General features: G+C 40.0%; 2 protein-coding genes across 3 annotated transcripts in view; one reads left to right on the forward strand and one right to left on the reverse strand.

Annotated features, from left to right (window-relative positions):
• Positions 1–5,767, reverse strand: part of si:ch211-130m23.3 (uncharacterized protein LOC558547 homolog) — a 58,584-nt gene extending 52,817 nt beyond the window's left edge. Inside the window, exon 1 of the mRNA XM_040019153.1 lies at positions 5,454–5,767. Coding sequence (XP_039875087.1) covers positions 5,454–5,509 — 56 coding nt within the window. The 5' untranslated portion in view covers positions 5,510–5,767. The remainder of the gene's footprint in view (positions 1–5,453) is intronic.
• An 11,226-nt stretch (positions 5,768–16,993) lies between these two features.
• LOC120725897 (arrestin domain-containing protein 3-like) lies at positions 16,994–26,224 on the forward strand. 2 transcript variants are annotated; one of them, XM_040018973.1, is made up of 6 exons: positions 20,279–20,945; positions 21,024–21,090; positions 23,450–23,552; positions 23,663–23,928; positions 24,074–24,168; positions 25,081–26,224. In XM_040018973.1, the coding sequence occupies exons 1-5, from the start codon at positions 20,674–20,676 to the stop codon at positions 24,164–24,166; spliced, it is 801 nt and encodes a 266-aa protein (XP_039874907.1). In that variant the 5' UTR covers positions 20,279–20,673; the 3' UTR covers positions 24,167–24,168; positions 25,081–26,224. The 2 variants fall into 2 exon arrangements, 1 of the variants encoding a protein (XP_039874907.1); XR_005694255.1 differs by lacking the exons at positions 20,279–20,945; positions 21,024–21,090 and adding an exon at positions 16,994–17,414.
• Positions 26,225–27,318: the final 1,094 nt, after the last annotated feature.

Genomic DNA, 27,318 nt, shown 5'->3' on the forward strand with positions numbered 1-27,318 from the left:
CAGAGCTGCATTTCTCCTCTGGTTTTCTTGTAATCCCAGACTGATGCTAATCTAAAAACACTGTGGCGATTACACTAGAAGCAGTTTTAAGTTGCTATCTTTCACTGACAGTCAGTGTTGGCGAACGCCGACGACAGAGAGCGGTGACAGTTCTCCGTGTTCTAACAGTTGTTCTCGAGGCATCCCTTGAGAGCTGGCAAGGCTATTAGCTGTGTAATGATCACTGGATGTTGTAGTTCACATCCACAATGGCAGCGTGACAGACAGATGGAGGTTGATTTTGAGGGATGAAGCATATGGAGAAAAGTGCTGTGAGCAGACAGCTCAGATGGGATTGCAGGCTAACACATGTAGCATCCTCTCTATTGACCAGAACAGCAAAGATTAATACAGATCCGCAGACACGTAATCACGCACATTTATATTGTTCTTTATCCACTTAAACAAAAGGAAAAGCTCATGCTGAGGCCTACCACGTGGATCTTATGTATGGGGCTTATGCATTGGAGTTGAGCCAACAGAACCAGGTGTGGCCACTTACCAATGTAAGTGATCCATGGAGAGCGGGATTTGTGTATAGAGTGGGGAGGTTCGACACAGAGCCATTACAGAGCATTAGACCGTGCGGTCCTGTAGGACATCACCTGACCTCGTCTGACCTCAGTGAAAGAAAGAAAAACCTCTTTAATCTTTCTTTCATCCGTCCGTCCCTTTTCATTTTTTTACCGCTTAGCTGTGGAGTTTATTTCAAATTTTAAACTCTTCCAGCATTCACGTTTTCATGCTTATTTCCCATACTTAACCTCTCATTTTACCATCCAAGCTGACCAGCAACATATGTTTACCCTCGGGCTACATTCTTTTGCTCCTGCCATAACAAATAGGTTTCCTCTTTGTTCTAATGATTGCACCTATATCATTGCTCAAGGACGACGAAATGTAGTGAACAAAACAAGCAAAACAAAAAAAACCCCTCATCAATTACATTCATCAGGTGGCAGCTGGCATGGGGAAAATGTGATTCCCTGCACAGTTTATCCAATGCATTGTGAGCTTGCGGTGCGTGAGTGCATCTGGGAGAGAGATACAGCTATTTTTATTGTAGTTCCACTGTAATGCGACTCACTGTCAGAGCCAGAGTGGCAGCCTGAATTGCTTCTGTCGGATAAACACTCCCAGCATGCACTGCTTTGCCTCAGTCTGCGCAATGCTGCATTGGCAGCCTCCTGGCAGGATTTTGAGGTGTCTCGGTTTAGAAGTAGCTGTGTGTGTGTGTGTGTGTGTGTGTGTGTGTGTGTGTGTGTGTGTGTGTGTGTGTGTGTGTGCGCGCGTACACTTATGTGTGTGGAATGATGATCCTTACAAGAGCAGAAAATGCTTAAGTCTGCACCAAGACTGATGCTTGGTACCTGAACCAGACTGAATGAAATGGCACATACCTATACTAGTTACACATTCCTATGCTATAGGTTGTTTGTTTTGTTTTTTAAACCCTGACTTTACATGATCTTTAGGAAACACCTGAAAAGCAATTTATAGAGCTGTGAGCACTGGAAAAATGGACAAAACAAGCATCTGTGAGCATTTGAGGCACAGTTTGTTCCATGACTCAATACTCACTCAGGAAAAAGGAGAAAAGGAATTTGTACTATGTGCTGCAATGCAACTCAGTCAGGACCACAATCCCAGAACTATGTGGAATGTGTCCTCTAACTGCCAGCGACTGAAACCTACACTCGTTGAACAACTGCAGTACACAGTCAGTGGTCGTGTACTGTCACTCTGAATCAAAATCAAGCGCAGACCATAACACAGGTAGCACACAGAGAGAGAAGCGAGACCAGAGCAGTGTTGCTGTCTTAAAAGCCAGACAAAGTGTTCATTACTGGTGCAAAGGCATAAAGACAGCCTATTCTCAGATATTCGCGGACGTAGGGTATAAATACGAGAAAACTCTCTTTAAAAATGCATGCGTCAGGATTATATTTTTAAGTTTTACTCAGCATCAGACATCCAGACACACCTTGCTGCAAGTGGTCTGCAACTTGGGCTACTGTTTTTGCACACCTGAATATTTCAAATGTCTTTCTTTTGGGGGCTTTGAGCCTCACAAACAAAATCTCAGCTATCCTTCCTAAGCCCGTGTGTCTCTGCGCCTTTCTCGGAGGCAGATATGTTCCAGACACTGTGCGGCACATCCAACTTGAATAATCAGCATGCGGTGACACCATAATTGACGAGTATGACAATATGTTTTTGATTATTATTGTTATTTCTTATGATTGGGAAGAACAATACTTTAAAACATTTCCTTTTCTCGCTCATCTGCTTCTCTTTATCTGCATATCCTCCAGCATGAAAGGTACAAATTATATAAAGGAAATTGATAAGTGATAACAGCTTTCCCCCTACCTTCAGCAAAATGTGCTTCAAATGTTTTGTGCAGTGGGTGTTTCTTAATGTTTGCCATGTAATATATGCAAATAAGAAAGAAAATAATAATTCCCACTACAATACTGTAAATGATCTTGCAGCTTAGTTACACTGTACAGAGAAAGTTGAATAAGATTTTAAATTCAAGCGTGACATCTGTGTTTGTAGTGAAATATAAACTTTTATGGATTGTTTCGCTCTCTCTTCAGCTCCTACCATTTACATCAGATACCTGCACACCCCTAAGCCTGGTTCTGCCACGGGTTTCTACCTGTTAAAAGGGAGTTTTTCTTCCCCACTGTCACCAAGTGTTTGTTAATAGGCAGGTGATCTGGCTGTTGGGGTTTTCTCTCTATTATTTTGGGGTCTTTACTTTGCAATATAAAGCAGCTTCAAGTGACTTTTGCTGTGATTTAGCACTATATAAATAAAATTGAAACGAACTGAATTTTTATAGTGTGGACACATGAGATAGAAAAAAAAAGCATATTCCCAAAATGCATCTCTAGCAAGGACAGACTACATGTTTCAGATGTTTATCACACACACACACAAAAACATAAAATCTTCAGAGGTCAGTTGTATTTAGAGTTTCTCTGTATCTACATGGGCGAGACGCCAGGGCCCCGTGTCCGCAGGGGTCCAATCTGAGGTCAATACTACAACACTGTAAACTAATGATCCAGCAAATTCCCTCAGTCCTACTCTCTCCCCTCCTCCTTCCTTTTCTCCTCAATCTGTTGTTGCCCTCTGTCTCTCCCACTCTCTGATCCCCTGCTGCGCTGCAGAAATGAGAAACAACTGAAGACTCGGCAGCGCCGGGCCTGCTCTGCTCCTCTGATACACACCACTGATAAACAAGGCTGCTTGTTAAGAGACAAATGAAACTTTTGGCTTCCTCGATTTTGTTGCCTTCCACTGCCTTTTCATCTAGCGTTTTCTTGACACGCGTTCCCTTCTTTTGTCGACATGGCCTTGGCTGTAATGCCCAGTGGAACATCAATCTTGCGTCGAAGTGTAAACACAGATAACAAAATGATCTGCAAAAGCAAAGAAGTCTGAATTAACCAGGAAAAGTAAGAAGTTCCCTTTGAGCTCACCTCTAACTCGTGTACGCAATTTAAACAATCCGCTAGGTAGATGGCTCAGTTCCATTAAATAAATCGACTTTGATGTAAACGTTTAGTCACATAAAGTTAGTGTGTCTCCTCATTATAGCTTTGCCTCTTTGTTGTTTGTGCTGATGTACCTTTAGCAGCAGCTTGCAAATGTGAACTTCATCACAGGAGACTGCAGAACCACTTCAAAATCTTATGCCAAGACACACACACACACACGAGCGCACACAGATGCATGCATGTTTTCACACACAGTATCTCCCAGGCCTGGAGGAAGCTCTCCATCGGAGCCTCTGAGTCAGTGCACGCGATAAGGCAACGATAAGAGTCTCACTTTTCAGTCCTTTCATATTGATTTGGAATAAAGAATGGGGCTCAAGGGATGAACACTCAATCACGCTGTTGACCAATGGAGGCGAACTGGATTTAAAAGACACAATAAACGAGTTGCAGTATCTGGCAGTCAAAGTGAGACGATAGTGCAGACAATATCTGCACTAACTTTGCCCTACTCTCACAGGTGGCAATAAGCTGTCCCTGCAGACAGGGAGAGCACAGGCTACAACTGTGATCACCCTGTCTGCAGGAAGCCTGGCCAGTGAAGCTGAATAAAGACATGCTCCTGACCCAGTGCATCAGGTGTGGGAATATCCTGTTAGTTCCCATGCATAAAAAAAAAAAAAAGAAAGGCTATCAACCACAGTTAATATTAACACAGCCTCTATTTTATGTCACTAACATGTCCACCTTCACAACTGACCTTACAAGAAAGAAAGAAAGAAAGCTAATTTCGACTGCTCTCTTATTCACATGGGGTCGCCACAGCGGGTAGCACCGCATATTTGATTTTTATGCCGGACGCCCTTCCTGAAGCAAGCCCCAAGAGATTTGTGTCTCCTCTTGGGATCGAACCAGGGATCATTTGCTGGTTAGATAAATGCGTAAAACACATGGAGCCATTGCAACTGACCTTACTGTAGAATGTTTAAAAAAAAAAAAAAAAAAAAAAAGCTGTTGTTTAATCAGGAGGGTAGAAAAAAGCCCTCCACTCCCGTGTCAGTGGACAAGACACACAGGCAGTACAGCCATGACAAGCATTTCTATTATATATAAAAAAAAAAAAAACAAACAAACAGCTGATATGTCAACACAAATTTGCTGGACACCCACAGTACGTGTCCAACTACTTTAAAATAACCGGATCGACAGTCTCCGTCTCCCCAAGCGCGACGACAGCGTGACTGTCCGTTTTCACAAGCCCCATCTGGGGCAGCTTGTAGCAGGACCGGACCCGCGGAACACGGCATCTGAAGCAAGGCAGCCTCTGTGCAAAGCAACACGCTCCAAACACAGCAGTTTTCGAGCGGTCAAATGCGCGGACTTTCCAGCTGCTGCCGCCGACACCAGACCTTGAACATCTAGTTTCTCTCTAAACTGTTCGATCCTGACCGCGTGTGTGAAAAGCATACACCAGCCAAAACTAATAATGACTGAAGAAAAAAGAATGAACAAAATGAGAATGAAATCAAACAATCAACATGCTCAAGACGCCAAAACATTTACAGAAGAAAGGAAGGTGTTTGCTGGATTCGTAATTTATTTTTATTTTTATTTTTAAAGCGCATTGGAATTAAAATTCTGGAAAGGTGAATCAAGCTTGGTAAAACTGAACCTTTCCCGCTTAACAACATTTACAACCGGCAGATAAAATGTCTGTCTTTTCTCAAAGAAAACCCAAAGCAGTCAACTTTCTGAGCCGTGCACAGCGCTGAGCTGAGAGCCCCACGCCGCTGAGTGTATCGCCTTGCGCCCTCCCCTCCCGCAGCTCTGTGTGTGACTGCCCCCGGCCGCTCGTGAACTTCCCTCACAGCCGCGGTTTCCTCCCCCATAAATAAAACTTACTTTTCTCTGGCTTGGCTGTCGGACGGCACGTTGCTACTCTTGCCTTTGGCGTACATGCTTGCAGAGAGCTCCGATTGTCACGCACCTGTCAACCCATCACAACCTCCCTGGGCACAGCCCCGTCACCATGGTGACACAAGCAGCGTCGTCTCCCATTGGATGTCCTGCTGTTCAGGACCGCCCGTTCTCCATGGCTACCGCCAGTGAGTGACAGCTGTGTGTCCACGCCCCCTTTCAGAGTAACTCCACCCACCTCCTCTTTCTCTCCATATAGCTCTCTTTTTCTTTCTGTGCTCTACCGTCTATCCTTCTGTCTCCCTGCCTGTCTGAAGTCTGTCTGTCTGTCAGCATCTATCCCCTTCCCATTCCCCTGATTGGAAAGGCTCTCCTGCCATGTAGTCTCGACACACACAAACACTCACACACACACATATCCTCTTGCTTAGTGCAAACTGAGAAGAGGAGGGGGGATTTGAAACAGTCCAACTAGGATTTTTAAACAACTGGCTTTGGATGCTCCTTTTATAGACAATCACACCCTCTACCGACGCACACGCAGCTCACTGCACAAACAGCTCCAGCAAATAACTGCTTTTCCATTGGTGTTTATTTACATAGGTGTGAAGACATCCAAACATGTGGGAAGCGGAGCATGTCGGGAACAGTCGGGCTCTACAGAGAGAGAGAAAACAACACATTCTTTTAGAAGATGTAGTTGCCTTATAAGCCTTCCTGTACATACATCATACGTAGTGCTGCTACAGTGCAGCTGCAACACCAAGAGGAAATGTTCGGGAAATCCGCTGAAACACTAATGTCACATCTGCTGAAAGACAGCGAGGGTGATGAGCATTAAACTTTGTAGGACCACCTGTAGGAATTCCTGCTACATAATGTATGTGAGTTTGATCAAAAGTGGAACCCCCCCAGTCCTCACGTGGGCAACAGTAAAATGTTTGTTTGATGGTAATAGGAAACACAAGTTTGGATACATTTACATCCAGTGTCTCAAAAGCACACTTTCATGCTTACATATCATTCTCAGTGCATTTACTTCACATCAGGTATGTCCTCTTGCTCTGTGACAGCTTGGATAAGCGATAGCGCCCTTGTAACTTTAAGATGGTTAAACAGTTAAGAAATAAGGATGGATGGATGTTCACAGAAAGTAAGCGCCTTTCTGTGGTCAAAGCCTGCAACTCTCACTTCAGGTAAGTTAGCAGCTTGCTGGCTTGATTTTGCAACAACGTTCTCCTGCTGAAGCTCACACACAACACAAAGAAGCATGTAGTATATACAGTGCATGATAGTAGCTGAGTGAGAATCAGTGATAGAAACACTGTATGTATGAGTGTGGCTGGAAAATGCAGCAGGGAAGAAGTGCTATGTCATGTTGCTATGACCGGCTTGGAAGCTAACAGAGTAGAAGGTTCAGTCCACTGTCACAATATACTTATCACAAATCCACTGAGTCAAAGCACTCTGGAGAAAAAAAAGACAGGCGGTATAAAAGGCACTATAGAAGGCTGATTCCCAGACAGTAGTAAGCTCTGGAAAAACACAGACTGTGCATGCGTGTGTGTATGTGTGTGCGCACTGGGGGCGTAGCACAGGGGCAGCAGTGTTTATGCTTACGCAATGCTCCCGTGATGTGACCCAGTTGGAATGGATGCATGCTGCCTCACTCTCTCCGGTTCTCTCTATCTCACCCTCTTGTCCTCACGCTCTCATCTCTTAACTGAAATCTCACTCTCTCTTTCTCTCTCTTTCTCTCTCTTTCTTTCTCTCTCTCTATCTCTCTCTCTCTCCCTGTTTCCCCACTTCCCCCCTCCATGTGCCAAATAAACCCCGCTCCCCCTGGAGAGAGGCGGTTCTATTTCAGACAAGCAGAACTTTTGGTTTTGGGATGAGTCCCTTGGGGTCGATCACCATGACAACCACTCACAGGCGATAACCATGTGTTCCAGAGGATGGAGGAGCAGGAAGGAGTAGAGAAAGAACAAGGAAAATATAGAGGAAGCAGGAAAGAGAGAGAGAGAGTAAAACAGATAATGGAAAGGTTAACAAAGGTTAACCCATTTGTTGTCATGTTTCTGTGTGAGAAGCAGGTAGGTATGCAGGTAGAGACTGACTGTATGCACTGAGCACAAAGTGCCAGTTCTCCTTTATCAGGTTTGTCTGGTACATTGTCTCTTTTCTAACTATGCCAGATTCCTGAATCTTTCAGAAAGCCTAAGGTGGGGTACGTTATGATATCCTTCATTGTACAAGAGCCTGCAGACTGATCAGCAAGTCAGCTCAAATTCAGCTCATTCCTATAAAGATGTGATAGGATAAAAAGTAAAAGGTGGGAATTACCCCATAATATGACATTATCGCAATACCATACTATTTTGATTGCATTTTGCGATACAGTGAGATTTATTGCCTTTTTCAAATGCAAACTATGTCCTCAAAGTTAAACTTACAAGATACACTAATTGACCATCCATCCATCCATCCATCCACCCATCCATTGGTTGAGGGGGCAGCAGTATGAGCAGAGGAGCCCATACTTTCCTCACCCCAGCTACCTTCTCCAGCTCATCTGGTAGAACACCACGTCATTCCTAAGATAGCCAAGAGAGATATATATAGAGAGTCTTACTCAAGGCCTCCTCCTAGTAGAATTTGCCTTTGGAGGCATCCAGGAGGCATCCTAGTCAAATACCTGAACCACCTCAACTGGCCCCTTTTGATGAGGAGGAGCAGAGGAGCTCGGTCATCCCTCGGGAATGACCAAGCTCTAGTAATCCCAGGAACTATGTTGTCTGGGTCAATCTGGTAGTGATTCAGAAAACCCCTATGTTGAGAAAAAAAAATCATGGTTCCAGTGTACCCTGTCTGGGACAGGGTTACCTGGGTCCTACCCAGTCAGTGGCCAAACCTTAACCCACGAGACCTGGTTGGGCCGTAGGGGTTTGGGCAGCAGCAGTTCTCGTATTTCAATTCCCAGCTTCCAAAACTGACTCACAGTTAATACAGTTCATACAATAATTAATTGTGGAAAAATGGCTGAAAATCACATATCTGTTGTTGTCTATAGAAAAAACATAAACTGACACTTAATAGAAATTTACATTTAACAATTACATTTGCTCACCAACCTTTCTGTTCCACTGGAATATAACCAAAATACAACAGAATTTTTTACTTCTTCTTCTTCTTTTTTTTTTTTTTTTACAATATTGAAAAAGAACTACTAATTAGTTAAAGTTTGAGCTTTTAAAATGACACTATATGTACAATAGTCCTGGTTCACCTACACATTACACGTACAGGAGCTGTCTGGTCATGGAAACATACCACGAAGCTCCCAGCGCACAGTGTTTTTGCCGATGTTAATGCCAGAGGAGGTTTGGAGCTCTACAGTTACTGAGTGAGCAGAGCAAACTATGTGCCTCACCACTCAGTGATCCCTGCTTTGCAACTTTATTTGGTCTGACACTTTGTAACTGAGTTTTTGTAGTTTCTAGTTCATAAATGCTTCTACTTTGAAACAGAACTACTTACAGCTGATTGTGGAACATCTGGATATGAAGAAATTCAATGAACTAACTTACTGCTACAGTAACATCCTACTACAGTACCATACGGCTTGAATTTAATAAGCATTTTAGAGCAACCCATATATTTTCAAAGATGTTTGTAAAGGCAGGCTGCATGGCTAGGTGCTGGATTTTATACACCTGTGGCACCCAGACTAAAAACATGTGAATTCAAAGATTAAAAGGTGTAAGCACCTATTTTTAACCATTTAGGGTATTTACATACAGTTAGGCAGTGAGGTCCAGTAGTTTCCAAATTGGTTGCACCTTCTTACAAAAGACCATAAGAAGAGTTGCTTGTGAAAGGACTGCTGGGATGGGAGAGAAGAAAAATTTTATTGGACAAATTAGTATTTAGTTGTTGAGACTTCTCACTGATGTTTGCTTTTTATGTGAAAACTGTGAGCTTCTTTTGGCCTTGAACAGTTATTTTAAACAAAACCACCAGAGAAGTTTGGCGCCCACATTTTTCTAAAAGGTCATAAAGATTGTGACTCACTATAAAAAACTTCTCTCCTGTTTTTATCATCTGTTTTCTTCCTCTCTACTCCTCCTTAAATGATGTTTCTTATTCCACCTAATAGGCACTCTTTATTAGCTTTGCATCTTCAAGTCATTTATAAGCAAGTGAGCATATTCACTTACTAAAATAGAAAATACAGTCAAAATCACCGTAATCTACGGGGTAAATCCAAAATCCGCCCATTTCTTTTTCTCTCTCGATACTCTGAGGCACACTTTGTTTGCCTCTTGTATGTCACATAAATAGTATTAACACACAGTAGGCAACACACACACGCGCAAGTAATATATTTTCCCCTCCCCGGCTTTACACCAACTGCCTTGGTATTTTGGCAAACAGCCTTTGTTTACTGAGCCTGTCGATGGGCTATGTAATCGTATATTTCCACTGAGAGTGTCTGTTAGCAAGGACGCTAATTAGCAAACGATTAAGCTCTCACACAAAAGAGGTTCTTCAGATTAATTGCTACTGAAGTTTACAGAAGCTTGTGTCTCAGTAAATAATTTAGCGTGAACAATAGTATACCTTGTCACACTGTTTTCTTTTTTCTTTTTTGGGGGGGGGGTCTCAACTAAATGCTGGTGTCAGAATTAGAGATGTAACGCTGTTCCAACAGTTGTTTACTAAAGCGGACAGCGGAGGATAGACTGAGCTAAATCAAGACAGCGCCGGTCTTCTTTCAGGTGCATGCAGTCAGAAGCTCACCTGTTCACCTGCTAAAAATGCTTTCTCTTGCAAAAAGAAAAAAGAAACTAGGACACTGGGAAACATGGAAACACATAATACAAATGAGTAACATGCTAATGCACTAAATGCACACACATGTACAGATGTTTGCATGTAGATGCACATATGAATAAGGTGACATAAAAGAAATAAAACCCCTCAGGTCCACGGGCATCTTGAAACTGTCTCCTTTAAACAGCATTTGCTGTTTCCACCCCCCTTTCTCTCTGCTGATGAAGAGGCTATCCCATCTGGGATGGGTGTGTGATTGTGTGTGTGTTGGGGGGGGGGGGGGGGGGTTACAAAACTATTACTGTGTAAAAAAAACCATAAAAGTTGCATTCATAAGCACGGTGATACTTCTGATATTGCCCGTATAAACAATTTGCCTGTGGGTGTAATTTGATTAGCACTGTAAAGCGAGGCAACTTACAAACTGGTTACACAGTTTATCTAAAAGGAATCAACAAGGAAGCGCTGCAGCCCCAAGATCATCCAGACTGGGCTGTGAAATAAACTTGGCATTCAAGGAAAAAAAACGTGTTTGCTTCCTGCAGCTGATGCAACAGGGAAGCAAGAGTTGAAAACATCCTAATAAGCATGTCTAGTATCATTCTACGTCTCACCGACTTCAAGCAGTCGTGAAAATACAGGCCCCGCTGTGCCAACTCTTCTGTTCTGATGCTGGTTGACTCAACAAATTAATGCCTGGTTGTAAAATAGCCTGTCAGTTCTTTGCAGGGAATCAACCAACCAATATGTATTTAACTTGAAATAAGATTCCTCGCTAGCTCAAGTGCTGGCCTGTTTTTGTTTTTATGTTTTTGTTTTAAAGGAGTTTGGACAGCCCGGCAAACATTTAATGGCGCCATCAAACAACCCCACCACCCCCCAAAAGAGAGATGCAGTGTATACAGTGGTGTTTAAAGTTCAGCGAAAGCATCATCTGTAGCATCATGTGGCGCTCATGCGGTCACATTCGTTTCTAATTTGTTCCCAAGAATTTTGCAACATGGAAACATAACTGTTGACATGCTGTTCTCATTCAGCATTTAAGTTTCTCAGAGCTATAAAAATGTAAAAATAATGGCAGAGCCAGAGTAAATGCAGATCTGAGTTGCTGATTCATACACCAATTAAGCAGCTGTTAAATGGCTTATTACTAAAAAAAAAAAAAAGGGCCTTGGGCATTTCCACTCAACAGATGGTCAAACATTGTGCAGATGATATCACTTTATTATAATGAGTGACTTGCACACCGTGATGGCCACTGTACTGTATCTTAAATTAGAAATAGCCACTATAATGATTGGTAAATGAGTCTACTGAAGACTCAAATAGTCACAGTGATTGGAAGATAGTATAGGTGTTTTACTATGGGAGCAGGCAATGCAACAATCCTGATTCAGACATGCAAAACTGACTTTTTTCAGTTTAATTTCTTCAGTTAATTTGCTGAGATGAAAGAGCATTTCATCCTGTGACTAAGCAGAGAAAAAAGAGCAGTTGAGCCAAGGTGGAAAACTCCATCACAATTAGATGTATGCACAGGCTTCTTCTGAATTCTGAGCAGGTTTTCCATCGGTGAAATTCCTGATGATCTGAGCTGAGCTGAGCGTGTGCTGGGTGCTGATGTGACTAACAGAACACTCCAGCAGCAGAGCAGCGATCGGGCTGCCGCAGAGGACTCTGGGTAATAAGGCTGCAGATGAGTGCGACCCAAAAAACAAAATGGGAGCGTGGGGATTGGATGAGTGTGTGTGTGTGAGCATAAATGTGTATGAGTGTGCAACAAAGACACAGCTTGCATGCTGCCAGCCAAAAGCACATTCTCAGATCTTCAACACTGAGAGCACAAGGAGCTTAAATAAAAGAACAGACAGGACTATAGGCATTCTTCAGGTGGTACACACACAATTTCATGGCACTGATCTCCTTTTCCTGGTATCCTAACTAAAGCCACTAAAACAAAGCCAAACCAAAGTGAAGTAGGCTAAAGGATCTCAAGAAGCAAGATGTCATGCCATGAGCTAAAGAAACTCAAGAATAGATGAGAAACAAAATCATTGACATCTATCAGTCTGGAGAGGGTTACAGGCCCGGAACGCCAGTGAACCATGATGTGAGCCACTATCTGCAAAAGGAGAAAATTTGGAACAATGGTGAACCTGCCAGGAGTGACCAGCTGACCAAAATGACTCCAAAAATGGCATCAATGGGAGAGTTCAAAGAAGAAAACCAGGACCTAAAAGGACCCAGAGCCTAGTCTCACATTTGTGAAAAACATCTTGATGATCCCCAGGACTTGTTGGAAAATATTCTTTAAATTGATGCAACAAAAGTTGAACTTTTTGGAAGGTTTGACTCATCTGGTGGAAAATGAACACAGCATTTCATAAAAAGAACATTATACCAACAAAATGATGGTGGTAGTGTGATGGTCTGGGGCTGCTTTGCTGCTTCAGGAAGTCTTGCTGTAATTGATGGAACCATGAATTCTGCTCTCTACCAGAAAATCCTGACTGAGAGTGTCCGACCATCAGTTCGTTGCCTAAACCTCAAGGAACATCTGGCCTATGCAGCAGGACAGTCCACCTCTGAATGTCTCAAAAAAACAAAAACAAAATGAAGGTTTAGCTGTCACCTAATCAATGCTTTTGTATGGCCTTAGGCAGGGCATTCATGCTCAAAAGCCCTCCAATATGACTGAATTAAAGAAATGTGGGGCAAACTTTCTCCAGAGATGTTAAAGTCTCTTCTCTCAATAGGGTGACACAACCAGTTAGTTTTTCACATAGAGCCAGGTATGTTTGGTTAACTTTTTTCCCTTCATTGTCATTTAAAGCTGTATTTTGTATTTACACAAGTTGTCCCTGTCTATTATAAAATTTGTTTGATGATCTGAAACTTGTGTGACAAACATGCAAAAAGATAAAAGGAAGAGGGTAGTGTAGGTTTCAACACTTCTTACTCATAATCCAAGTGAATAGTTATCACTATAAGTCCTGTTACTACTACTAATAATGATAACCTTTATAATGAGAAGAATAACAATAATAATAATACAAAAAAATTGTTGTTTTAGGGCTAAAATAAGACAAGCTATTCTTTTTTTAATCCCAAACTTGGCAAATTTCTGAAATGGGATATTGGAACTAACTCTGCACTTCTCCTCAGCTCTGTGGAGATTTTCCACATCTTTAAGCTCTTTGGTTTTCTGACTCTGGTTCACTCTCTTTTCTCTCATGAGTGTTGCTTCCAGCCACAGCAGGCAAACGCTCTCATTAAACAACTTCTAAAAAGCCTTCTGTACACTACAGAGCAGCACCGGGAGACAGACAAAGTCGGCTGCAGATATTTCCTCGAGTGTTGATAGGGACCAAAAAAAAGGAGAAAGTATTGTGCTTTTAAAACAATGTGAAATGAATGCTAATGTAGCTCCACTGCTAAGGGATTTTTAAATAGGCAACCAGTTGCTAGTACAGCTTTAAGATTAGCCTGCTAAATACCTAAAATAGATATGAACAGAGTGGCCGAAAGTAAATGTAAGATCTGTCTGTCTGTCTGTCTCATCTAGGCCCTCACATCTAAGAGTTCAGGCAACTTTGAACTCAATCCCATAATACCAATTAACAGTAAAATATTAACTTTTATTATCAGCAGTACTTATCCGTCTGTATTTATCACTGCCACAGAATTTTTCTGAACTACCCCTTGCAAATCCCACACGTAGGGGCTTTAATATGAAATCAGAACAGAGGTTTTATACTACATAGGATTGAAAACTCTAACCTTGGTGGATACACCTCTCAACCTTATGTCTCCTCTAAGCTTAGATGATGGATGGTCCTGCATCAAGGTCAGGACAGAGGTTGTGTGGCCATATTAACAACCCTCTTCCACTGATAGACTGTCAGAACCTTTGCGTCTGGAAGCCTCCCACCGGCCCCGATGTAAACAACTGCAGCAGCAGTGAGAGCACTACAGTGTGCTGGAAAGGGTCATTTTTTCATTCCAACTTGTCTTTTATGGCATTTTAGTGCCTGATAATGTGATCAAAGCTGCATTACCCTTAAATGGGAAATGGGAAAAGCTTAATGAAGAGTCAAGGCAAAAGTGATTCGAGTGATGACATCTCTTTCTTCCCTGATTTATAAAATAAGAGTTTTGAGGGGAGACCGAGTGGATTTTTAAGCATTACCACTGTTGACAAAAGATTTTCCATACTTTTCAAGGCAAATATTTGATTTAAACAAGCAGACGTGTGCAGAATTTTAGAAGTAGGCTTGTTAGTGTGTATCTTTTGTGTGTACATAGTTTAAAAATATAGGGATTGCCATGAAAACGTACAAGATATTGTTTCCCACAGTAGTAGTACCAGTGACTTTAGTGATCCCCTGCCATTCTCTCACTAGAAATGCCTTTTTCTTATGTGTGAAACAATGACAAACGGTCCTGCTGTGGAAACTAACAGAATCAGAAGATTTTATTTAAAGCTCCAGACACAGGCAGATGATGAAGAAGAACGGCGATCTGGCTTTGACTGTAGAGCGCCACTGTCTTCATGCTCCACTGCCTGCTTTAAAAGAAAGAGTGTTGCTCTGTTCCTCGCCGAGGTCTTAGGAAGGTGAACGGTAATTGCTGAGGGAGGATTTAGCCTGACGATGGAACAAAGCACCTCTTTTGTTTTACTGAGGTAACTCTTATACTCTGAGATGGAGCAGTACTTTAGACATTAACTTTAGACATGAATATAGCATGTGGGCTGACAATTGTGTGTGGGTTGTTTGTGTGTTAACCACAGGCAGTGAGACAGACACACTCTGACTGACTGATTTGTAGTCTACATTACAGAACCTTGCAGTTTCTGACTCACTAGCTGTAGCACTGGCTCTGTGGTAATGACATCATGGTGGCAATAGCTTTTAAAGTCCGACCACAAAGAAACACAGACCGCAATCTGTGATGTTCTTTTAAAATAGTATTTTTTCGTACCGTTACTTCATCTTGTGGTAAACTTCCCAGAGAGCAAGAAACAGGTCGTCTCTCATTGTGCAAATAGTGCAGAAACATCATTACAGGAACGAGGACTGAATTAGTTAACGTAAAGACAGACATGAATTTAGATATTTAAAAAGGTCTCTCACAAACAAACAACAGAAAGAGAATAATTAGTTTGTTTAAGAGGAAAAATAGTAGCCCGTGCTTTAGAAAAAACATTTTAAATGAAGCACGGAAATGAAATGATAAAAGCACACAAAAAGAAAAAAAACAACAACAACAGAGGATATGAAGCATTAAGTGGCACGATTGTTCTGAGGTGATTTAGCTATATCTTCCTGCCACTAAATGAACGTGTCTGAGTGTTGAGCTGTCAGAGGCTGATAGAGAGCTTGGCTCTGCCTGGTTGTTGGGTCTTTCAGCACCCTTCTTGAGCCTTTCTAGTCTGGACCAGCATTGTTTGTGGAGAAGAAAGCTATCAGAGGATCTGCACAAGATTAGGTTTGCCAACTGTTCCCTTTGCGCTTTCCTGTTTTGCCGCAGGAATTCTATCAGCCAGTGCAAAATAGAAAAGAAAAGACATAACTGAAGAAAAACGTCTGACATAGTTAATCCTTTCCTCTCAGCATGAGCCTCATTAGAAATGTAAAAGTTCTCTTTTGAAGCTCTATGTTAAATGTTTCCATCAGACACTAAGGTTCCTCCACATCCTGGTTTAAGGAATAGTTATGAGATTTTAGAAACATGCTGACGTTAGATGAGGAGATTCTTATGTGTGCACAGGGCTCCTGCTTTTCAAATGAACAATTCATATTTTTACAGTTTGGTACTGAAAGCTGTGTTTTCAGTTCCTATTAATTTTTTGTCTTTATCCTGATCTAACTAAGCTGGAGACAAAATTTCCACATAACCATCAGGAAAACTGCGGATAAGCATATTTCCCCCAATTTTGAACTGTTTATTTTCATAGTATGTATTTGGATTTGGTGTCATTTGTCATACATTTGTAAGACATGATGTGCACAACTAAGCTGCCCCAACTCTTTCCACATTCTGACTTCCTGTCATTCAAATCCACCTGATGTATTTTCTGTCTTTGCCTTCCCAAAATCTTTTCCTGCAGTGCATGCATCCCTCCTGTCTTTCTCTTTCAGCTTACTGCAGTTCTCTGCCTCATCTTTTCCTTTTCTCCCCCGTCTTTCAGGTTCTCTCCTCATTTTCACCCTCATACACCTCCTCCTCCTCGTCTCCATTCCCTCTATCTAAATTGCAAATGGCAGCAGTGCTGACTGCCAGAGGAGCTCCTCAATGTCATTAGAGCTGACCCTGTGGATTAACTAGAGGAGAGAGGCGGTGTGTAGAAACTACAGATCAATAACGCGGCTTATCCTCTGGGTTCTTTTACTTCACTTTGGATTTAGGTCTGAATTACTGAAATGTCTGCTCTCCTCTTGAACAACAAACAACGGGGTTACATGTAGCCAAAACAGAAACCATTTCAGAAATCAAGATTGTGAGGACATTAAAGTGGTGAAATGTAACAAGAAAAAAGAAGAATCACAAGCAAATCCACAATTCGAGCTCATGTAAAACAAAAGAAAACAGTCTGCAATACAGAAACTTTGATAATGATGGAAACATGTTGCACGAACCAGCTGACGAGATCAGAATACCAGCTGCTGTGTGGTTTAACTAACACTGTGATGTGATATCTCAGAGATAAAGATATGGATAGGCAGATGTGTGCGCAGCCATCATACTACGTGTGGTTGATTTACTGAGTTGGCAGGAAAAGTCAAGTCACCATGAGCTCAACTAAACCTGATAGGTGCCCTTATCAGAAACTGCTAAGCCTATTATGAATGGTCGCGTGTGCTAGTGCACTCAAGCAGTACACACACACGCATGTGAAGATCTGAATCAGCAGATCATGTTGCTACAACTCTCTAGCGTAATAGCAAAATGTGCCAAACACTCATTCACTTTAAATTTCCAGATTCACAACAACCAGGTAACTTTTACTACACTGCATCAACTCTGAGAAGACTCGTTGCAGGACTTCAGATCATTCACTCTGTCATTCAGGTCTTTTTGACTCCAAAATCTGCTTTGAAGATAAAACAGGTAAAGTGATTATATTCTCCCAAACATTTCAGTTTGTCTGTCAGCAATGTACCTGCGTAACGACACGATTTAAAACCAGTGTCTTGCTAATTTATCTGTTTTGTGTGGTTCAGCCCTCAAGTTAGGTCTGAATGGTTCACTGTTTAGTGTTTAAGTATCTTAATAGACAAAAACCATCTTTCCAGAAATGATCAGGTACCAGGACGGGACTGAAAATGAGTGAAAAATAGAAAAAAGACCAAATCTAATGTTGTAAACAAGTTGCAACCTTGAAATAATAATTAACTGTAAACAGTAAAATAACTACTAGCTAAAGTTAATGAACTAATTTACAGTTTAAAATGGCTCTGTGAGATTTTATCTTTTATTTTGTCCAACAAAGGTAAACAAAAGCAGAGGAGAAATGGTTCCTGTGCTTTATATGTTATCTTATCCACTAGCTAGACTTGGTGCTAGTGTTAAAGGGATTGTAATTGTTAACAAAACCAAAGTTCTTCTGCAACAGCTGGGATCTTGAGCTTTCCACAAGTGGCGTCTCCAGCGCTATTGCAACAATAAATTCTTTCCATTGTTTATAAGCCTGGAGTCTTTGAGTGGTTGAATAACAGACATCATTAAAGTTTGTTGATTAAACCGACCTCTGCTTTTCAGCTCGTCCTGTTTTAAAATGCAGCTGAAGCGCTGTCTTGAGATTATGATCTAAATATTGCAAACAGTCTTGTCAAACATTTACATTTATAAAGGCCCGCACACACGCACACACGATCACACCTACATATAACATAAACCATAAAATAAATGTTCAGGCCTTTATAATATTGGCACCAGACTGGAAGGTCGGTTTAATGAAAGATGTTCTTAGTAACTTCTCTAAACTCGATGGTAAAATGTGTTCTACTGGCAGCGCTGAACAGATAATGTGAACGGTTATCTGTGTGGGGTAGTCTGTGATCGCTGTCAGTCACTTGTATATGTTTTAACATCCTGTATGTATGCACTACAAAGCAGCAAGTCTCTTACACGTAGTGATATTTGGCTGCCGAAATCACAAACTCCCGTAAGTCCTTTGCACTGCATGTTGTGGCTCACTATACTCTCCAGTGAAATTAAAGAGGCTGCTGACTGGTTTATTCCCTTCTCAAAAGTGGCAAGTGAGCAGGTCTGAAAAGATATGTGTCCAGGTTAACTTGTGCCAGGAGTTTTTAAATGTCGTGAGCTGTCAGTTTTAATGGGTCATTATCTTCATTTTATGGCTGTATTGTGTACTATAAACCCATCAAAGGGGAGTTAAAACACTTCTTATTAAAGCATAACACAGTAAAATGCCACTGCAGCTTATTCAGTGAGTAGTTCTGAAATAATTGATTTCCACATAATGGAAACATGACATTTGGGTTTTGCAATGGCGAGTGATGTTGTCATTATGTTTTTGTATAATAATGCATGGCTTTACAATATATGATAGAGTGCCTCAATAAAGTATGGAGTGCCATCTAGTGGTGTAACAATTACACATTGTTAAAAGGTCAGGCTAGTTCAACTACAGTCATGTCAAGGAAAGCCTGCTCTCTTTCAGTCCTCGTAGCAAGACATTAAAAAAGCGAAGTACAAAACATGACATATCACACCATGTTATTATTTATTTAACAAAAACTGAGCGAAAATTCAGAAGCAGTGTGCAAAAAGCGAAGTACACCCTTACTGCTTTCATAGGAATTAAAAGGGTAAGTAGCAGACAGGTGGTGCTAATCAAATGCCAACTGATCATCAGCAAGTGTGAGCACATCTAAAGCAGGGGTTTTAGCAGTTTGTGGGTCTGTGTTAACACAATGCCAAGCAGGAAAGACATTACATTGTTACTGCACATCAATCTGGAAAATGTTGTAAAAACATTTCCAAACAATTTGAAGTTAATTATTCATAAGTGAAAAATATATATATAAAACATTCTTCAGTGTCAAACTTGCACTTCAAATTTTGATTAGAGTTTATCATTAAGAAATATACTTGCTTTGAAATATGAAAGTGTAAGTCTCTTAACAACCTTGATGATGATAGTTTTTTCTAAATGTTTCATTGTAGATACAGTCTGTCTCCTCTTATAATAAGAGATCACATTTAGATTAGAAAAACACAGTTAATTAGACAGATGAGAAAAGCAGTACCTCGAGGCCAAAACGTTATTTTGAAGCATGGAAGAGGAAGAAAAGCAAAAGGGGAAAAAAGGGATTTGGTTGTGTAACCCAATAATACCTGTGTAGACAGATGATTTTATATTATATACAGTGCTTAGAAAATTCACAAAGCCTTCTGTCAGAAACACAGGAAAACATAAATATTTTACAAAAACTTTATATTGTTATTTACTTAATATTTTTTTTATCAGCTTTTGTAAAAATGTTAACTTAAACAACAAAACAAAACAATAATTGTAACACAATAATAATAATAAAAAATAAAAATAGATTAAAAATATATAATTTTGATTAAACAGCTGGAGAATACTGGTGTAGTTATTTTGGATATTACCAGTGCTGTTAATTTAGGGCAGCTGCGGGGCATAAGCATTGGGTGGTGCTCTAATAAATTGGTTGTACTGTGTATTATAACTGTTTCTTACAGTCTCCAGTTTGTCAGAAGAATGCTATCAATATAAACGAATCTAATTTAATTTTTTTTAAATAATCTACATAAGAAATAAACTATGTAATGTAAGGAAAGATCCATCAAATAAAATAAATTAAGTAATTGAATAATAATAAATTAAATAGTCGTAAATTACAATCAGTGATATTTCCATAAGAAAAACGTTAATCACACATAAGTTAATACATTGCAGCAACACGTCAGGGATGTTACAGCTTCATAAATATGAATATTTATCAAAACAAGCTCAACTCATATTTACTAAAAGTAGATTAGTTACCTTCATGTAAAAACAACAACAACAACAACAAAGGTGGTTGTGAATATCTCAAATGTAAAAGTAACGGGAGCTGAATGGAGAACGAAAAGCGACAACTTTAAAATGCTTTTTTTAAATTTCGACGGATCCACGGAGGTCACGGAATACTTGACCCGTGACTCCGCCCAATGTCAGGGCGATCCCCCCTGAGTAACGTGTATGCCTACACAGTTTTATTTTTGTTGATTAGAAAAAAGTTATTCGTTTCGGCCGTTCTCACTTTCTGTCCGATTGCATTTATCAGACGTATTAAACTTTTTCTTTCCTGTAAGACTTTAGTTTTGTTTCTCTGCGATGTTCGAGCAGACAATCCGAAATTTCAAAATCAATTTTATCAGGCACGATGGACGAAATAATTTTTCCAGTGGCGACCAAATCATAGGTCACATCTCTTTTGATCTGACAAAAGAAACAAAGATCACTTCAATAACAATGAGGCTGAAGGGAAACGCGAATGTGCGTCTGGACCGCCGGAGGAGGTGGAGGGAAACAGGAAACGAGGAAACGTTACTCTGCAAGGCTGGACTTCTTCGACTTAAAAGGAGTTATTTTGCAAGAAGACAGGGGTATGCTGTTACTGGTGCTGTTTGGACGCAGTGATACATGGCAAACAAACAGTCACTGTCTTTGTCCTTTTCTTATAGCTACTCGTGGGACAAAACTTCAACTCGGGACGCATGTGTATCCGTTCACATGTCAGCTCCCACTAGGGTGTGTATGACCATTTAACTGTGAAACACCCACTAGCGTGTGAAGCGTTTTACTCAGGGAGGCATGCTGACAAAAGTCTTTACCCCCTTCCTGATTTCTTAGTTAGTTTGTTTTTTCATCAAACAAATTTTAATAGACAATGATAACCTTTAAAAAATGCTAAATGCATTTCTGTTTGTTAAATCATGAATGAACGGTGAATAGCCATGTTATTTTGGAAAGCTGAGTTTAAGTTCACAAAAAGCACCCAGACCTGATTACTCCCAGACATGTTGAATGAAGAAATCACTAAAACAGAACCTGTCTGACAAAGTGAAGCAGGCTAAAAGATTTAAAAACGAAGTCCAGGCCTCGAGGGCCGGTGTTCTGCATGTTTTAGATGTGTCCTTGATCCATCACAGCTGATTTAAATGGCTAAATTACCTCCTCAACATGTCTTAAAGTTCTCCAGAGGCCTGGTAATAAACTAATCATTTAATTCAGGTGTGTTGACCCAGAGTGATATCAAAAACCTGCAGGACGTCTCGAGGCCTGGAGTTCGACACCCCTGTACGAGAGCCATGAGGGACACGTGAATGCTGCTCTTTACCATGAAATCCTAAAGGAGAATCTCCAGACATCAGTTTGTGACTTTGGTCCTATGCAGCAGAAAAATGATCCAAAACACACCAGCCAGTTCATCTCCGAATGATTCAAAGAACCCCAAAACAAACCAAAACAAACCACACAAAATGAAGGAGTCCTGACCTAAATTTGATTGAGATGCTTTGGCATGACCTTAAACAGGCCGTTCATGCATGAAAACCATCCAGTGTGGCTGAATAAAAATAATTCTTCAAAGAAAATTGGGACAAAATTCCTCTACCGAGTGTGAAAATCTCATTGCCAGTTATTGCAAAAAGCTTGATTGCAGTTCTTGTTGCCAAGGGTGGCACAACTGGTTATTAAGGTTTAAGTGACTTTTTCACATAGGGCCAGGTAGGTTTGAATAGTCCCCCCCCCCCCCTTAGATCTTCATTAAAAGTGCATTTTGTATTTACTTGAGTTATATTTGTCTGCTATTAAATTTGATTGCCGATTTGAAAAATGCAAGTGTGACAAATATGCAAAAAGCTAAGAAATCAGGAACTGTAGATTTGACTTAAGTAAAGAGCCACTGTTAAAAATGAAGGGATTTTGGTAGATATAAGATAAGAATGGGCCCTTGGTTTTTAAAAACCAAAACCTACAACTTGTGTTGTAGTTCAACCTTTTGATTCATTAACATAACACAAAACTGAATCACTTTTTTTTTCTATCTTTTCTATTATTTTGCATCCCAGAAACTTCCCATCGTCCTTTCATGGGGTTCACGGAAAAATAGCATATACCTTGACAGTGGGCATTAATAGACCGTGGCGTATGTCCAAGGACTTTGTGACAGAGCTTAAGTTTGTAAACCACATTGATACCAACCAGCCAGGGTTGAATGTAAGTGGTGCATTTTCAGATGAATCAGCTGAGGAGTCCTTGTTTTTGTTGCAGTGTCTGCAGTTTCTCTGTAATCAAACTGATATTTCTCACAGGACTCCCTAAGTACACCTTGTTCGACTAATTGTCCCAGGAATCCTTTTAAGTGAACCAAAATTTGAAATTACTTGCCACACCTATGTTTTTCCTGCATTCACAACTCAATATGTTGACTTTGAAAAAGCTCTGCAACCCCAGGTTTGCTTTGTTGTATTTTCATTCAACCCTATGGGAGCAATTATTGTACAAGAATGATTCAGAGTTGTCTAACTGCATTTAGAGACAATTTACATCTTTAAAATCTGATTATGTTCCAGTCGTAACCAACACAGACTGAATGACCACTATTATATTGAACCTTGTATTGTGCTTCAGTTGTTCATGTTCTCAGATGTATTTTTCGAATAAATGGACACAAACCAGACTGTACACAAGCTCTCACTTCTAATAAATGAATCCCACGAGGTGCTGAGTAACTATGGGACCAAAAGTGATGAATTTAAGATTTTTGGGTTTTTTTTTGTTACTCTAACTATAGCAAATGTTGGATATGTTTGGAGTTTTATACAGTTCCACCATGCAATGCCAAAGGAACCTGAGCTGCTACTGCAAATATGCAGTGAAACAGAGAATGATGGGATTGCTCCATTTCTTCATATTATTCTAAAGCCATTGTTTGATTGATTTGGTCCGCTGATGCTCATTTTGTGCAACTTTTTCTGCATAAGAGTAATAAATAGGTGTTGATTTCTCGTAATCCCAAAAGCAAAACAGTGTAGTATTGGTATATTATACTTTTTTATTTTTTTATTTTTATCTGTGGCACTATCAGTGTGTTGTTTTTCTGCAGGCGCCACTCTCAGGTTCAAACAGCGTGACACCATGTAGCTTGTGGTGTAACTCCAGTCCCGTCACTCTGACAGTCAGTGTAGCGACGAAAGCTTTCACCCCTGGTATGGCTTCCATCCATCAGATAATCGTTTTATCTGTATAATCAATAATAATAGTTAAGTTTGAAGAATTTGATTGAAATAACTTGCCCCTTTGTCTTTTCTTCCACTAGGCGAAACAGTGAAAATATTTTGTGAATTTAGTAACTCTTCATCTAAAACAGCTACTCCGAAGGTGAAGCTGCAACAGAAACAGACTTTCTACACCCACAGTAAGCGCAACAGGAAGATGGCTATCAAAACTTTGGCGTGTGTGTCAGGAGAACCTGTTGGTGCTCAGGTTTCTTATGTACGCACTGAGATCATGCTCGCTATTCCCTCGTCTGCATCTTTAACCATCTCAGAGTGCAGCATTCTGGTTGTTGATTACATTATTGAGGTTAGTACCTGTGATGGGTTGAGAAGTCATGGATGTATTGATAATCCAGTTTACCTCAGCTGTTCAGACAGCAAAAGCCTGTTTGGATCCATTTCTTTTTTTATTCATTAAAATCTAATGAGCTTCTGTTTCTTGTTTCCTGCAGGTTAAACTCCACGTAGGAGCATTGGATGAGGTCGTTGTGCTGTTTCCAATCATCCTGTGTGATACCCCCGTGCAAACTTATCCCCCAGTATGATTGTAAGTAAAATGTGTTTCTGCTATTACAAGGTAATAATACATGATGCAGAATGGTTCCACTTGTGAGTTTTAAATGTTCACAGCTTAATGTCGATTTAATATTGTATTAAAATGTCTCCCTTTTGGTCAAAATGCAAAACATCATCTGTGCACCGCAGTCCTGACGAATAAGGCAATAACAATAACTCGGGGAAGAAGATTTGTCATGAAAAGAAAATCTGTGTTCACAGTACTCAGGGGTTAATCTGACAGAATTCATTGAGGCATTTAAACATTTACTCTTCAGTGTTGTCACAGTATGCTGTGTGTCGATTAGAGAGCGATAAGGACCCATAGTTTCAGACACAGATGGTAGAGCTTCATAGAAAAAGGTGAGCCATTTATCTGAATTGGTACAAAATTCAATAAACAAAATAACAAAGCCCAAAAATTAATAAAAACATAAATCTAGTAAGACCATGAAGATATTCAAAAAACAGAAATCAAAGGAGAACACAGATGACTCAACAATGATGAGACTGTATATACATACAGGGGCTTGGTTAGGAATTGAGGATGGCAATGAGGAGATAATTAAGACATTTAAACACAAAGCAAAGCTCACAACAAGACACAAGAGGAAGCTAGTTAAATAGTTAGAATAGCAACTTAATGGTTTGATTCCATCCCTACAAACCTGTTAGTTGTTTTTTCTCAGTCTAACTGTAAATAAACTCTGGAATTAATTACAAACCTAATTTTAATCTTAACTAGACAATATTTTTTGAACAGATTTTTTTTAAAGAAATTAGTGAATGTATTTTATTTCATAACATATAGCACATATACCATGAGAAAAATCTACTTTTACCTCAGCATTGACTTACAGCGAGCATGATGTTTTCACCAGCCTTTCATTTTTCCTTTGTGCAGCAACACAAGGTGTTTTTGGGGATCCACATGGAGCATATCGCCACTGCTCTTCCTACACGTGTTACTGTTCATATGCCATTCATATGTTGATGACATGCAGTTGTACATGTTAATTTCCTCTGATGACCTCGATGCATCTTTCATTTTATCTTAACCTTTTTTTTTTACCTGTTTACCTTTTTACTTTAAATGACTTAGATACTGTTTGTGCTAGAGACAAATGGTTTCAGTACTCGCTCTTACAGAACTTCAAATATATTCCCACACCTGTGTCAGAAGACTTTGTATATTTGTATGCTTTTATGTGTCTGTATGTGTGTTTATGCTTCTTGTACAGTTTATTACATGTGTTATGTGTTTTGAGTGTTATGTTTGATGTACATCAGGTTTATGCTTTATAATCTCATATATGCCACTTTTTTTTAAAATCATCCCTACAGCCGCCTGTTACCAATTTTCACGTTATTGTGAATGTATTTGTATAAGGTGTGCTGTACTGCAAAGCTGCCATGGTGCGCATTGGCTAGACGCGACGTCATGAGTCACAGCGTATATCACTGCATTCGGGTGAAGGTCAATAAGTGTTGGTGTAAGTTTAATAAAATCCTTGACCTTTCCATCTCTGAGAAAATATGTGATGGCTGTCAGAAGTTTAATAAATCATACTATGGAGTTTCTAACACTAAATTTTAATGGAGAGAGCCAGTATAAACTGCAAGACTGGAGGAGAATAGCCAGGTAAAGGATGTTAAAACTGGAAAGTCTTAGAATTGGAAATCTTTCTTTCCATCTACATGATGTGAATAATCTGTGGCGAAGTTTTTCATCATAGTGACTGAAGAAAAAGGAGACTTGTGTAACAGTGTCATAGTCCAGTTTTGGACAAATTATCAAATTTATATGTACATATATGTACATATTCACAAAATATACTGGCATGCTGCATGTTATATTGTCATCATTTGCATTTCAACTGTTTATAAAAATAAACAGTTAGAACATATGTGTGTGTGTGTGTGTGTGTGTGTGATGTATTTCTTACTCTTAAAGATGATGTGGTGTATGTTGATGGTGCGGGAAAAATTCAGACTGCTTTAGACACAATGTTTTCGAACATTTTGCCTCTTGGGTCTTTGTGATGCTGGCAAGAAGGGATACTCATAATGTGGTCATCTCAGGAGACATCCAATCAGAAGATAGCCTGCTTAAAGGGAGGGTTGTCTACACAGTAGAAATAATAGATTTTACTGCTTATAAAGATTATTTTTAACTTTGAATTAAGAAAAGGAACTCCAGTGCAAAGCTAGAACAAGGAGCTTGGAATGAGCATAATAGGTCCAGCTCATGGTTGATGTTAAACAAAGATGGATGGGAAAACTACCAAAAGTGGCTTAACAGTCGGGATAAAGTCTGGATGGATTTGATTCGAACGAGCAACTGTATTTCAAATATATGCTTAGAAAGTTTATTGTACCTGCAAATCAACATAATATTTAAGGCAAAGTTGACTCAGCAGAAAAGGTTTAACTTCTTTTTATTTTATTCTGTCTGATTTCACTCATTTTCTTTGTGCAACATTTTTATTTATTGTGACTAGAACAACAACAGTAAACAAAAGCAATCATGAAGCCACTCAATTTAAATCGTGGGAATTCAAAACAAAAACAAGTTTGTCTCCGGAAAAAGAGGTACATGCAACGAAATGTTCAAAAAGAACAAGCCTGCGTGGTTCACAACTATTACTATCAGTATCATGGAGCTTTTATTTTGCCTTTCTTAGGTTTTAGGTAAAGAGCTGACAGGCCACACTGCTTTTAAATGTAGTATTTAGCTCTTAGTGAATTTGCATATCAGCGCTAGTCAAATTAACAACAGCAACAACAACAAAACTATGCATAAATCAGTACATTCTTAGGGAAGCTTGATTTATCGGGGTCATATTGTTTAATTATTAATTAAACCCAAGTATCTATCAGCAAATTCCTTCCTCATCACCTGCTCATAAAACCTCCATCCTCTCTGTCTCACGTATCACTTTATTGTACCGGTAGTACTGAGTAGGATGTTATGCCAAATAATATTAAGACCTCCTCAGCGGGATATAACCCCCAGAAATAAAAGCAATTCTTTCAACAATAGTGATTTTCTGACAGGATAAATTACAAATGTGCTGTCACAAGACTGCAAAATACACTCAAGACAAACTGTTTATCACTGAGGAAGGTCAGGGTAAGTAAG

Source organism: Simochromis diagramma, unplaced genomic scaffold, assembly GCF_900408965.1.
Source record: "Simochromis diagramma unplaced genomic scaffold, fSimDia1.1 OVJJ01000822.1, whole genome shotgun sequence".
Lineage (NCBI taxonomy): Eukaryota > Metazoa > Chordata > Actinopteri > Cichliformes > Cichlidae > Simochromis > Simochromis diagramma.

Coding starts and splice junctions, on each gene's coding strand:
- LOC120725897 (XM_040018973.1), top strand. CDS start 20,674: ATGTTCGAGCAGACAATCCGAAATTTCAAAATCAATTTTATCAGGCAC. Junction 21,091..23,449: donor ACATGTCAGCTCCCACTAGG/GTGTGTATGACC, acceptor GTTTTTCTGCAG/GCGCCACTCTCAGGTTCAAA. Junction 23,553..23,662: donor GACGAAAGCTTTCACCCCTG/GTATGGCTTCCA, acceptor TTCTTCCACTAG/GCGAAACAGTGAAAATATTT.